This window comes from Mustela nigripes, chromosome 8, assembly GCF_022355385.1.
Source record: "Mustela nigripes isolate SB6536 chromosome 8, MUSNIG.SB6536, whole genome shotgun sequence".
Classification (NCBI taxonomy): Eukaryota; Metazoa; Chordata; class Mammalia; order Carnivora; family Mustelidae; genus Mustela; species Mustela nigripes.
The window spans coordinates 21,229,998-21,245,414 of NC_081564.1; the positions used below are offsets into that span (position 1 = coordinate 21,229,998).

At 39.7% G+C, this 15,417-nt stretch overlaps 1 protein-coding gene across 2 annotated transcripts in view; it reads right to left on the bottom strand.

Annotated features, from left to right (window-relative positions):
* TTC28 (tetratricopeptide repeat domain 28) overlaps positions 1-14,930 on the bottom strand; it is a 637,573-nt gene extending 622,643 nt beyond the window's left edge. For both annotated transcript variants that reach the window (XM_059408718.1, XM_059408717.1), the window contains exon 1: positions 14,750-14,930. In XM_059408718.1, the coding sequence (XP_059264701.1) occupies positions 14,750-14,851 (102 nt within the window). In that variant the 5' untranslated portion in view covers positions 14,852-14,930. The remainder of the gene's footprint in view (positions 1-14,749) is intronic.
* Between the last annotated feature and the right edge of the window lie 487 nt (positions 14,931-15,417).

Here is a 15,417-nt window from a genome sequence, read left to right on the forward strand (position 1 = left end):
TCAGTGGGTTAAAGCCTCTGCCTTTGGCTCAGGTCATGGTCTCAGGATCCTGGGATCGAGCCCCGCATCAGGCTCTCTGCTCGTCAGGGAGCCTGCTTCCCTTCCTCTCTCTCTCTGCCTGCCTCTCTGCCTACTTGTGATCTCTCTCTGTCAAATAAATAAATAAAATCTTTAAAAAAAAAAAAAAAAAAAGAACATAGACTCTAGAGCAAGACTGCTAACTCAAATTAAGTCCAGAATAATTCAACTTCCTAGCCATGTGATCTTGATCAGGTTACTTAACCTCACTGTACCTCAGTCTGCTCTTGTGTAAAACGGGAATAACAAAAGTACCTACCTCAAGAGGTAGCTATGAGGACTAAATTAGGTAAGATACAAAAAAGACTTCGATCTGAGCCAAAGGCTCGTTAAACATATGACATTATGACATTAAACATAATGACATTATGGCAGTTAGTAAATATAATACATTAGCTATAATAATCTGAAACCAACAGATCCTATACCATGGAAGGAACACTGCCCTCCACACAACTACTCTACAATTTACATGGTTTTTCCAAATATGCCTTAGAAATTTTATTTTTTTAATATAATTGGAATTTATGGCCAATTTCCAGAACAATTTTTATAAATGGTTTTCATAAATCTTTGTGGAGATTAGAAAGCTCCTGAATTTAATAAGAGCATTATTTGACAGAACAACTTTCAAAAATCCTGTTAATACAAAAGCTAAAACCATAAGGATCCAAAACAACACTCAATTCAAAAACATTACATGTAAGACAAAAGGAATTGTGGCAGTGTTTTTAGCACTGTCTCAGGAAATTGTGCAATCTGCTGTAATACACTTTTCCTACCGATAAGGAACAACATACTCACAAGGCCAAATGTCCCTGAATTCCAAAATCACATTAGTAACATGCAAATTCCTGAGGGAAAATACCCAGATGTGTAATGGTTAATTACAAAATAAAAGGTACTTTCCCAATCCAAGTGCTTAGAGCCTTATTAAATGTATAATCCTCAACATCAAATTACACTAACAAAGTATCAGGAAACTAAGCTTCTAGTCTCAGAGGACAGGTCACTGGGAAAGTCTTATGGAGTTGACAGTTTCCTCTGTTCTACAACTTAGCTCAGTAATCTTATAAGCATATGAAGGTCAATGTCCTTGCATTAAAAACGCTTACACTTACACTTAAAAATGTCACAGGCCTGATTATTACGAAGGAAGTTCAGACATACATAAAGAAATATATAAAGTTCATACATCCCCAAATGTTCATGTGACATTTAATTCACAGAAACTTTCTTATCCCTCTTAATTTCAGGTGTTCTCTACATAAATGCTTGGTGAACATTTTATTTTAGATACTGTAAAGACAGATTCTACAAATCTCAAGTATTTCTCAAAATGTATCTAATTATTACAAAGTATTAATAAATTAAATCAAAATAATGAGAAAATATATGGGATTCAATCTATTTTTCCGTACACCTGAAATTATCTATACATAGACACTCTATTTTAACTATTACTTTCAGATCTGGCTTGTCACTCCACTTTAGGTGAAAGGTATAATCCTGCTCATTTGACCATGTATCAGTGAAAACAAAAATGGGAGAAGGGCAAATAAAGACTGTAGGAGAATATGTTTTTCTTTCTTTGGTAAAAATATCTTAATAGCATTTTTTTTTTTTTAAGATTTTATTTATTTATTTGACAGACAGAAATCACAAGCAGGCAGAGAGGCAGGCACGGAGAGAGGAGGAAGCAGGCTCCCTGCCGAGCAGAGAGCCCGATGCGGGGCTCGATCCCAGGACTCTGAGATCATGACCTGAGCCAAAGGCAGTGGCCTAACCCACCGAGCCATCCAGGCGCCCCTCTTAATAGCATTTTAAAACATTAAATATTTTTTCTTTTCTTTTTTTTCAAGAAGGCTCCAATGCCCAATGTGGGGCCTGAACTCATGACCCCGAGATCAAGAGTTACATGCTCCACCAACTGAGCCAGACAGGCACCCCTTTTTATTTGATTTTCTACTTGATTTTTTTTTAAAGATTATGTTTATTTATTTGACAGAGAGAGATCTCAAGTAGGCAGAGAGGCAAGCAGAGAGAGAGGGGGAAGCAGGCTCCCCGCCAAGCAGAGAACCCGATGTGGGGCCTGATCCCAGGATCCCGAGATCATGACCTGAGCCAAAGGCAGAGGCTCAACCCACTGAACCACCCAGGTGCCCCACTACTTTATTTTTTTAATACTTATAGGGAGATATATTTCACATAGCATAAAATTCATCCTTTTCAAATGAGCAGCTCAGTATTTTTTTATTTATTTACAGAGCTTTATAACCATTACAATTCTAATATTTCCATCACTCCCAAAAGAAGCCCCATACCCATTAACAGTCATTCCCTACTCCACCTCCCCAAGTCCCTAGCAAATACTATTCCACTTACTGGATTTGCTTATCCTGAATATTTCACATAAATGGAGTCATACAATATGTGATCTTTTGTGACTGGCTTCTTTCACTCAAAATGCTTTCAAGGCTCATCTATATTGTATCATGGGTTAATACTTCTCTTTGAATGGCTGAATAATATTCCACTATATGAATATACCACATTTTGTTTATCCATTCAACAGTTAGTTGATACATTTATGGGTTGTTACCACATTGGAGCTATTATGAATAATACTGCCATGAGCATTCATGTACAAGTTTTTGTGTGGACAAATGCTTTCATTTCTCTTGGATATATACATCAGAGTAGAATTACTGTGCCATCTGGAAGGCAGCTCCATGTTCAGCATTCTGAAGAAATGTCAAAGTGTCTTCCTAAATGGCTGTACCATTTTACATTCTTACCAGCAATTTCTCTACATCCTCACCAACACTTGTTATCTCTTTTACTTTTAAGCCATTCTAGTAGGTGTGAAGGTGGTTATTTCGCTGTGGTTTTCATTTGTATGTTCCAGATGACTAATACCTTTTCATGCATTTGTTGGTAATTTGTACATATTCTTTGAGAAATGTCTATTCAAACACCTTGTCCATTTTTTTTTTATATATTTTATTTATTTATTTGACAGAGAGAAATCACAAGTAGATGGAGAGGCAGGCAGAGAGAGAGGGGGAAGCAGGCTCCCTGCTGAGCAGAGAGCCCGATGCGGGACTCGATCCCAGGACTCTGAGATCATGACCTGAGCCGAAGGCAGCGGCTTAACCCACTGAGCCACCCAGGCGCCCACCTTGTCCATTTTTTAATTAGGTTTTTTTTTTATCATGAGTTGTAAGAGTTCTTTATATATTCTTGACACAACTCCATTATCAATTCATAATATGTGAATATTTTCTTCCATTATGTGGGATTTCTTCACTTTTTTTTTAAACAAGAAAGCCATACTGTATAAACTATTTATTAACAGATAAGGCCTACAGATTTCTTCTTAGACATACCCACAGGGCAGTCACAGTGGCTCGTGGTCTTGCTGTGCTGGCATGGGACACGGAGCCCCAAGAAGTGACACAGCCCTCTGTGGGCTCGAATCTTCTTCATCCTAAGTCTTCACGAAGTTTGCTGTCCAGACCACTGGCTGGAACCTAGCTGTATTTTCTATCCTTCACATAATTTGGGGTTTTGGAGGGTTTTTTAAAGGTATTTTATCTTATAGAACACCTGGGTGACTCAGTCGGTTGAGTGTCTGTCTGCGACTCGGGTCATAACCCCAGGGTCTGGGGATCGAGTCCACATGGGGCTCCTTCTGCCTGTTGCTTCCCCTGCTTGTGTGCTCGCACTGCCTCTCTCTCTACCTCTCTGACAAATAAATAAAATCTTTTAAAAAATTATTTATACCCCTGGGGCTAATAATACATTATATGTTAATTTAAATTTTTTTTAATTTTTAATTAAAAAATTATTTATTTGAGAAAAAGAGTATGAGAGGGGTGAGGAGGATAGTGAGAGGGAGAGAGAGAATCTCAAGCAGGCACCCCACTGAACATGGAGTCCGACAGGGGGCTTGATCTCAGGACCCTGAGATCATGACCGAAGCTGAAATCAAGAGTCCAAGTTTTAACGGCTGAGTTACTCAGGTGCCCCTTCATTTTGTATATTTCAGAACTAGTCTGGGATCTTATACTGGTATGGATTCTGCATAATGGTAATCACACATTCCACCTCATCCTCAGGGAAATCTCCTGATCCCATGGTGAGGGCAATGTCTGCTTTCCTCAACATCATGTATCTTTGCCCCACACCCTTAACTGCAATGATGGCAAAGGCTGTTTTCCACTGCCCATTGATATTGGTGTTGAGTACTCACAAATGTGCTGGAATTCTCAGGAATCACTAACGACAAGCAATGGTTCTAACGGCAGCATGCAAGCCTCCTGTGAAAGACCTCTTTTCACTTTCTTGATGCTGTCCTTTAACACACAATATTTTAATTAAGTCCAATTTATCTACTTTTTCTCTTGTTGTGTTTTGGGTATTATATTTAAGAAATACCTACCTATGGGGCATCTCGCTGGCCCACTAGGTAGAACATGTAACTCTAGATTTCTGGGTAATGAGTTCAAGCCCCACATCAGGCTCCCTGCTCAATGGGGAGTTTCTTCTGCCCCTCTCCCTGCTCCATGTCTCTCTCTCTTGTTCTTCGATGAATAAAATGTTTAAATAAATTAAATAAAAATCACTGCCTAACCCAAAGTCACAAAGGTTTACTCCTATGTTTTCTAATAAGTGTTTTATTGTTCTTGCTCTTATGTTTGGGTCTTTGACACATTCTAAGTTCATTTTTTTTTTTTAAAGATTTTATTTATTTGACAGAGAGATCACAAGTAGGCAGAGAGGCAGGCAGAGAGAAGAGGGGAAGCAGGCTCCCCACGGAGCAGAAAGCCCGATGTGGGGCTCGATCCAGGACCCTGAGATCATGACCCGAGCTGAAGGCAGAGGCTTAACCCACTGAGCCACCCAGGAGCCCCTCTGAGTTCATTTTTGTGTATGGTGAGAGATGAGGGTTGAAATTCGTTCTTTAGCATGTGGAAATCTAGTTGTCCAGGACCATTTTTTGAGAATAGCATCTTTCCTGCACCAAATGGTCTTCACACCATTGTTGAGAATCAATTGATCATAAAAATGAGGGTTTATTTCTGGACTCTCAATTCCATTGATCTATGTTATTCTGATGCCAGTAGGACCCCTACGTGATTACTGCAGTTTTTTAGATTTTAAAACTGAGAAGTGTGGGTGCCTGGGTGGTGCAAAAGGCTGGGCTGCTGACTATTGGTTTCAGCTCACATCATGATCTCTGGGTCATAGGATCGAGCCCCGCATCAGGCTCTGTGCTCAGCACAGAATCTACATAAGACTCTCTCTCCCTCTCCCTTTGCTCTTCTTCCCTACTCACACATGTGTGCACTCTCTCTTCCTCAAAATAAATTAATTTTTAAAACAATTTTTTAATTAGAAGTATAAGTCCTCTAAATTTGTTTTCTTTTTCAAGATTGTCTTTGGCTATTCTGGGTACGCTATACTTCCACATGGATTTTAGAATCAGCCTGTAGATTTCTGCAAAAAAGGCAGGTGTGATTTTTATAGGGAATCCACTTGATCTGTACACCACTTAGGGAAATATTGCCATCTTAATAATGTTAAGTCTTCTGGTCCATGAACATGGGATATCAAAACCAGACTTATTCTTAAAAAAACAAAAACAAAAAACTAGACTTATTCTTATTCCAAAATTAAATTTCTTAAACTGTTCAGTCCAACTGCTAAAACAAAATAACCAAAAAGTACCTGCAACCCCAAAGAACTGAATCCATTCCAGCTTTACTTGATGCTTAAGAGTTCAATCACAAAAGAAAAGTGATCCAGTTACACAGAGATCCCAAGAATATATTTTTTTAAAGATTTTATGTATTTATTTATTTGTCAGAGGGAGAAAGCACAAGCAGGCAGAGGCAGAGAAAGAAGCAGGCTCCCTGCTGAGCAAGGAGCCCCACATGGGACTCCATCCCAGGATCCTGGAATCATGACCCGAGCTGAAGGCAGCGGCTTAACCAACTAAGCCACCCAGGCATCCCCCAACAATATTTTTTTAAATGTCTACCTTTTAAATCTAACCATTACCCTCTTCTCTCCTCCCATTTTCACTTTTTCTTTTCTTTTTTTTTTTTTTTTTTGAAAGATTGTATTTATTTATTTGACAGGCAGAGATCACAAGTAGGCAGAGAGGCAGGCAGAGAGAAAGGAGAAAGCAGGCTCCACGCCGGGCAGAGAGCCTGATGCTGGGCTCGATCCCAGGATCCTGGGATCATGACCTGAGCCGAAGGCAGAGGCTTTAACCCACTGAGTCACCCAGGCACCCCTCACTTTTTACTTACTTGGCTGATTACATTCCAATACTTATTTTTCTTTTAGTCTATTCTATCATTACTTTCCCCTTTTCATCTTTCAAAAACTATTTTTTTCTTGTGTGTGATCTAAAAATGAGCACTAATGACTTTCTATATGCATGATTTGGCAAAATATACTATCAAGTTTAATTTGATTATTCTTTTATGATGACTACCAACACTAGAACAATAATCTTAGTAATCTTCATCTTTATCAAAGTGATATTCTTTATGCAAGTCTATAAGTGCAATGACTACTAAAAACAAATTTTTCCACCAATTGCTGACCCAAGTCTATAGTAAGTTGAAACATTACATGGCAATTTTTGAACTTCCACTATGGCAAACTTAGCCAATGATAGCATGGAAATGCCAAATGTATAATAATAGAATGGGAAGCCACATAAAATAATACACCTTCCCTTACTCAACAATCAGAACTAACTTATTTTTTTCTCTTGCAAAATAACAACACAAAGTCAGGTTTGCTGTGTTACTTAGATCACCTACTATTTCTTAGCAATTCTGTTCTTTATCCACAAAATAGTACACATCCTCATCATAAATCATCAATTATTTGTCAACTAGAGTCTAAACAAATCACATTCCAAGTTGCTGTAAGTTATCTTTACACTATTAATCATTAAAAATAATGCCAGTCAGGGGCACCTGGCTGACAGTCAGTAGTGCATGTGGCGCTTGATCTCAAAGTCGTGCGTTGAAGTCCCATACTGGGCAGAGAGCTTACTTAATTAAAAAATAATAATAATAATAAATGTTCTTCAGACAGAAATACCCTCCATTAGAGGTAATATAGCCACAAAATAAAAAAGGGATTTTTGGTAGTGGTCACAATGAGGACAATTAGAGCTATACTATCACACCTATTTCCATCCCCCTTTTTCTTTTTTTTTTTCTTTTTTTTAAAGATTTTATTTATTTATTTGACAGAGATCACAGGTAGGCAGAGAGAGAGACGGGAGGAAGCAGGCTCCCCGCAGAGCAGAGAGCCCAATGCGGGGCTCGATCCCAGGATCCTGGGATCATGACCTGAGCTGAAGGCAGAGGCTCAACCTGCTGAGCCACCCAGGCGCCCCATCCCCCTTTTTCTGTTCTACTCTCTAGTTACTGTTACTGCCTTATTACTCTCCCAATACCACTTTTGATCTTTAGTAAAAAGGACTAGTAAGAACACAGTATATAGAAGATAGGAAATAACAGTAAGAAAACACTAATGGCATTAAGTAGACATTACCAATGTATAATCTAGTCAAAATATTAACTTGTATCCATTAAGTCTTCTTTTTTTAGATTTTATTTATTTATTTGACAGAGAGAGGCACAGCAAAAGAGGGAACACAAGTAGGGGGAGTAGGAGAGGGAGAAGCAGGCTTCCCATTGAGCAGGCAGGCCCATTCAGGCTCTGTGATCATGACCCTGGGACCATGACCTGAACCAAAGGCAGATGCTTAACAAATGAGTCACCCAGGTGTCCTTGTGGGGTCTTTTTATATAGCTCCTAGTTTATAGGAAACACAGGAACAAGATAAATGATGATAACACATGAAAGCCACCTGACAAATCTAGAATATAGGATATTCTTCAGGACAACTGTTTTGGGCTCTCCAATGAGTCAGTATCATGAAAAAAGGGAACCAGACAAAATTAAAAGAGACTTACGTGACATTAATTAAGACCTGGTCCTGGATTAGATACTGATTTTGACACAGAACTTTAATTTTTTTTTTTTTACATATAGCTTTAAAGAATATTTTTAGGGGCGCTCCGGTGGCTCAGTGGTTTAAGCCTCTGCCTTCGGCTCAGGTCATGATCCCAGGGTGCTGGGATCGAGCCCTGCATCGGGCTCTCTGCTCAGCGGGGAGCCTGCTTCCTCCTCTCTCTCTGCCTGCCTCTCTGCCTACTTGTGATCTCTGTCTGTCAAATAAATAAATAAAATATTTAAGAAAAGAATATTTTTAGACAGAGGTGCCTAGGTGGCTTAGTTGATTAAGCATCTGCCTTCAGCTCAGGTCATGATCTCAGCGTCCTGGGATCAAGCCCCACATAGCACTGACCCTCAGCAAGGAGTTTGCTTCTCCCTTTCCCTCTGCCCCTCCCCACTACTTATATGCTACCTCTTTCTCTAAAATAATTATAATAATAAATAATATAATATATTGTAATGTATTATATATTTATATATTATATTGTCATAAATAATATAATTATTTAGTGATTATAATAAAATAAATCATTTATTTTTTTTTAAGATTATTTATTTATTTATTTGACAGAGAGAAATCACAAGTAGGCAGAGAGGCAGGCAGAGAGAGAGAGGAGGAAGCAGGCTCCCTGCTGAGCAGAGAGCCCGATGTGGGACTCGATCCCAGGACCCTGAGATCATGACCTGAGCCGAAGGCAGCGGCTTAACCCACTGAGCCACCCAGGCGCCCCATAAATCATTTATTAATAATAAATTATTATTTAATTAATATAATGATTAATATAAATAATGAATAATTTCCACCCCGCCAGCCTCTCTGCCTACTGTGATCTCTGTCAAATAAATAAATAAATAAATCTTTAAAAAATAAAAATAATAAAATCTGTAAATTTTATTGTATGCAAATGATATCTAAATAAAGACAATTTTTAAAGACATTTTGTGCATTTTTATCTTGTCTTAGTTAAAATACCTGTGTACATCTGTATATGTATTGTTAGAAAAAAGTATTGTTAGATAAAAAGTAAGTACTGTTAGATAAAAAGATGCCCAGAAGAAGTTCCAGGAAGATATGTATTAAGGTATTAATAGTAGTCATCCCCATATTGATAATGGGGTGGGTTTTTTTTTTTTTTTAAGATTTTATTTATTTATTTGACAGACAGAGATTACAAGTAGGCAAAGGGGCAGTCAGAGAGAGGAGGAAGCAGGCTCTCCGCTGAGCAGAGAGCCCGATGTGGGGCTAGATCCCAGGATCCTGGGATCATGACCTGAGCCAAAGGCAGTGGCTTAACTCACTGAGCCACCCAGGCACCCCTGGTTTTTTAAATAAAATGTGTATGTGCAGTTTTCATAATAAAAGGGTGTTTGTTTGTTTAAGATTTTATCTATTTGTCAGAGAGAGAGAGAGCATCAACAGGTAGAGGGAATGGCCGGCAGAGGGAGAAGCAGGCTCCTCATTGAGCAAGGAGTCTGAGGCAGGGCTTGATCCCAGGACCCTAGGATCAAGACCTGACCACAAGGCAGACGCTTAACCAAATGAGGCACCCAGCGCCCCTAAAAGGGGTTTTTTAAACAAAGATCAACTTTGATTTAAAATTTTCTTATAGACCTATCAGTGAGTTATCAATCTGTGGGATTGTGGGTTACAAAACTAATTATATTTGTGAGTTCAAAGGTAAGCTTTTAATGTCAAAATAATATTTACAAGGTAAACAATTATTTTCCTTGGATCACAGTGAATATACATTCAATGAATACGTTATATTCTAAGTATCAAATTTGGATTATACTGAGTCTCTGGTTTCTTCCCATATAAAACAGCAATCTACTCTGGCTACTAAAGAAACACCACAATAAGAGTAAAATATTAAGCTTAAACATCAGGTTTTGGCTATAACAGAGTTTTTTTAAAAAGCAATCATTCAAAATAAATAAAAATTATAACTAGCAAATTTAATGGAAAAATTATTGCTTGTGCTTTTAGCTAATTAATAAAAGAACAGCACATTAATAAGAATTATGGGGTAAAAACAAACAGCTTTGAGTTACTTTATTTATTTATTTATTTATTTGAGGGGGGGGGCACAGCAAAGGGAGAGAGACAGTCTCCACCAGACTCCACATTGAGTGTAGAACCTAACACGGGGCTCAATCTCAGGACCTGAGATCATGACCTGAGCCAAAATCAAGAGTCAGATGCTTAACTGAGTGAGCCATTCAGGCACCCCCACAGTTCTATTATTTTTAGTAATACTTATGAATGCACTGTCAAATGCCTTACACAGTAACCTGGATTTAGTGGGCTTTTACAATAAAATCGTGTGGTGTAAGAGACTTTCACTGTTTCTCAAGCTCTCACAGGGATGTCTTAGATCACAGAAAAGTAATGGAGACAGGAAGAGGTTTGAGGTTTTTCTTGTGGCTTTTCTTTGTGGGTTTTGGGTTTGAGGGAGGGTGGATTTGTCTCTGCTTTAAGGTTTGTTTGTTTGTGGGGTTTTGGGGTTTTGTTTGTTTGGATTTGGTGTTTTGTTTTCTTTTTATTTTTTGGTCTGCTTTTAAATGGAGTTATTTAGTAAAAGAAGAGAAACAACAAATATCAAATCCCTACCACATGTAAGGCATTGTTCTTAATATCTATCAATATCTTAATATCTATCAATATTCTTTAACAATTCTTTGGGATGGATATTACTGTCCCATTATACATAAAAGAACACTGAGATGCATAACAGTTAAGAATTGCCAAAACTCATACACCTAGTAAGTAGCAGAGCCAAAACCTAGAAACTTGAACAGATTACCACTAAATGATGAGATTAAAAAATTCATCCAAAACTCAACTATATTTCTTCCACATACTAGCAATGAACTAATGATAAATAATGGCAATATGAAATTTTTAAAAACACTTCCTTGTAGAATAGCATCACATAAAATAAGATACTTAGGAATAAATTTTTGAAAGAAGTGCAACCTTGGACCTGAAAACTCCAAACACCACTGAAAGGACAGATTAAACACACTCTCTATAAAAATCCCAGCTAATTTTTGGCAAAAACTTAAAATTTGATCCTAAAATCCATATGTAAGGGACTGAAAAAAGCAAAAACACCTTGGAAAAAAAAAAACAGGACTTATATTTAATTTCAAAACCTATTACAGAGCTACTATAATCAAATACAGTAGTACTGGCATAGGATAGACAAGAGGATAGAATTAAGAGTCCAAAAATAAAACCTAACATATAGTCAGCTGGGTTTCAAGAGGGTACAAAGACCATTCAATGGGACACAAACAATCCTTTCAATATATACTGCTGGGACAACTGGATTATCACATGCAAAAGAATGAATTGGGTCATAACCTTACACCACATATAAAAATTAACTCAAAATGGATCAACAACCTAAAATATAAGGGCTAAAAACAGAAAATTCTTAAAAGAAAGCATAGGGATAAATCTTTATGACTTTGGACTTCACAATGGATTCTTAGCCATGACACCAAAAGCATGAACGATAAAAGAAAAAACAGATAAACTGGACATCGTCACAAAAAAAAAAAATTTTTTTGCAACAAAGAACATTATCAAAAAAGTTTCAAAAGATATCATAGAGGAGAAATTAGTTGTAAATCATGTATCTGACTAGGTTTTAGTATCCATAATATTTTAAATAACTCCTGCAACTCAATATAAGACAGATAACTCAGTTAAAAAATGGACCTAAAATACAGGCAAATGATTTTAATATACATTTCCCCAAAGAAGATACACAAATGGCCAATAAGCACCAAAAATATCCCCAACATCATTTGTCATCAGGGAAATGTAAATCAAAATTGCAATGAGATACCATTTTATACCTACTAGGATGGCTAAAGTTAAAAAAAAAAAGACAATAACTTAAAAAAAAAGTATTGGCAAGGATGTAGAGAAACTGGAACCCTCATACTTTGTTCATAGGCGTGTAAAACAATGTAGTACCTTAGGAACAGTCTGTCAGCTCCACAAAAGATTTAAAAAGTTACCATATGACCCAACAATTAGGATATGCCCAAGAAAATTAAAACATATGTCCATACTAAAACTTATACATAAATGTTCATAGAAGCATTATTCATAATAACCAAAAAGTGGGGGAAAAAACCTACATGTCTATCAGGAAATAAATGGATACACAAGTGGCACCTGGGCGGCTCAGTCGGTTAAGCATCTGACTGCAGCTCAGGTTATGATCTGAGGGTCCCAGGGTTAAGCCCTGTTTTGGGATTCCTCACTCAGCGGTGAGGGGAGAGAGGCTTCTTCTTGTCCCTCTGCCCCTCCCCCTGCTCCTACTCCATCTCTCTTTCTCTCTCTCTCAAATAAATAAATAAATACTTTCTTAAAAATGGATAAACAAATTGTGGTATATCCATTCAATGGAATATTACCCAGTAATAAAAAGGAATGAAGTCCTTATACATGCTACAACATGGATGAGCCTTACAAAATCACTGAGCTAAGTGAAAGAAGCCAAACTACATACTGTAAGATAACAACATGTGAAATGTCCAGAATAGTAAAATTTGTAGAGACAAAGTAGGCATTGCCAGCAGCTGGGATAAAGGTGAACAAGGAATGCTAATGTGTATGTTATTTCTTTGAAATGTGATGAAAATGCTCTAAAAGCAGATAATGGTAATGTTGGACATATAGTGAGTATTCACTATAAACCATGAAATTGTACACTGAAACAGTTGATTTTATGGTAGGTGAACAAAACTAGGTTTGTTTTGTTTTCTTCTTTAAGACACTTAAAAAAAGACAGGAATGGAAATGTAACATACTGCATTGTGACTACAGTTAATACTGAATGGTATATTTAAAAGCTGTTAAGAGTAGATCTTGAAAGTTTTCATCATAAGAAATTGTAACTATGCATGATGAGAGATGTTAACTAGACTTACTGCAGTGATCATTTTGCAATACATACAAAGTCATTATGTCCTAGACCTGAAACTAATGTTATATATCAATTGTATCCCAACAAAAAGAACTTTTTAAAAATCCACAAAAAATATCCATATAAACTACAAAAATGACACACCTAATAAAACATCTAATTCTTCCATTTTTCTTCAGATCCAATCCCAACTTCTAAAGTCTTGTATTTCTATATATTTATATTTTTTCCAGTCGAAAGAAATGAAATCAACTAATGAAATTCAAAACAACGTGAAAAAACAGCCCTGAAATATCAAATAACTTTCAAACAATTCTATTTTAGCACTGACCCTGAGCTAAACATAAATCTTAATTTCAAAATGCTACATAAAAACTACAAATACTCAAGTCTAAGCAAATTGCCAACTTTTCTGAATAAACAGTAATGCAGATTTGCTTTGATAAAACATAAATATTTACCTGCCTCAAAGGAACAAAATCCTATAAGCCTAGTGTTCCCAAATGATGAAGAGAAAGAAGCATGCATTTTTTATTCAGGTTTTGTTTTAGAACTAATTTGAACCTAGCTGGGGTATACATAGTTGATGGTTTATACTAAGCAATGTGTACTCTGATTTTGCCTAGAACATACTGAAAACATGGCAATATAAACAGTCACAGTCACAGAAGTTAAGCTGGGACCAAGAAAAATCACATTTTACAGTAAATCCGACAGAGATACTAATCTCAAAAGCTCCTGAAAATGTCTCAAGAGCTTCTATTTTGGAAACCCTCTAAATTATTCAGTCTTCTTACAAATACTGAATGACCATCTACCATGTGCCAAGCCCTGCGCCTGCTACCAGGATGCCATGGTGAGCTATAAACAGAACAGGTCCCCCATCGCTGGAACCTTACTCTAAAATAGTGCCTTTCGAATCTGCCTGATCATAACAACTTGAGAGTTTGTTAAAAATTCAAAATCTGTTCCTCTGCCTTGGAGAGTCTGAGTCTGTGGCCCTGGGAAGAACTGTGACGCCAGTATTTTTTATAGAGCTACAGATTATTCCTATGCCTGGGCAGTTTGGGGAGCCAAATCCTCAGGGCCATCCCATCTCATCCTCTGAGAGCCACACCTCCAAAGTCCATTTTGCTCAGCATCCTTCACCTTGACTGATACCCCAAAGACACTGCGAAGTTGGGATGGATGTCAAGCATTCCAAAATCACTCTGTGCTGAGCCAAAGTCAGACCTGATTCCTTCCATGGACCGACAGATTACTCCTTTTGATTCCACCTGGGGCTGTCTGCACCTGAGTCTCTCACGGCAGTACCGACACCTGTCTCCAAGCGGCTGCCATCCACTTCTCCCGTGGGTCCAGAGCAGGGGAGGCGCCGCCCCGCGGAGGCGAAGGCAACAGATGAGACATGGTGCGCATTAGGCGCCAACTGTATACCGCCCCCCCTCCCCCCCGCGCACGCGCGCGTTCACACACTGTATCCGAAACCTAGCCGGCCAGGCGGCAGACCGAATCCCGCCGCTGAGCGGCGCGAGGCGGGACAGCTCGAACCCGGACTGTGAGGCGGGTTCCGTCTCGCGGACGCTCGTCAGCCGCCGAGGCCCGGCCCGGCTCGCACCGACGGAGTTTCACAAAGAAAGTCTCCCGGCCCGCGCCCCTCACGCACTCACCGGCGCCGGCGCCGGCGGCGACTCTGGCTCCCGCCGCCTACGATTCCGTGCTGGAGTCGCCCCCGTGGTTGGCTCGGGCGCCGGCGGCGGCAACTGCTCCATCCCCGCGGGGCCCGGGCCGCGTCCGCCTCGAGCTAACGGTCCCGCCAGCTAGGCGCGCGCGCCGGCCCCGCGCGCCATGTTCCCGCCGTACCGCGCGCCGCCGCGGCAACCCACAGCACTTCCCCCCCCCCTCCAACCGCGCACGCGCGCACTCGCCGCACCAGCGCCCCGCGCGCCTCCGCGGGTCCCCCCAACCGCGCAAGCGCGCACTCGCCGCGCCCCTTCCCCGCGCGCCCCGCCTCGCGCCCTCCGGAGTCGGCCGCTGTTCCCGGCGTCGCGCCCACCCCCTCCGCACCCGTCCGGCCTAACTGGAGCGCCCGCCGTTCTGGACTTGGCGCCGCCGCCTGCCGCAGTGCGGACGACCCCCGGGCAGACCGGGGTACTCCCCTTCCCCGCGTTGCCTCATATTCTTCACAGGTCATTCCAGCCTTGCGGCGAAAGTCTAACCCAGGAGATAATTACCCCCAATAAGTGCCGGGGGAAGAACGCTGCTAAGGTGATGAGATCCCCGTGAGGAAAGTGTGCAAGCACGTGCGCAGGAGTGAGTGGCACAGTAAATGCCCATG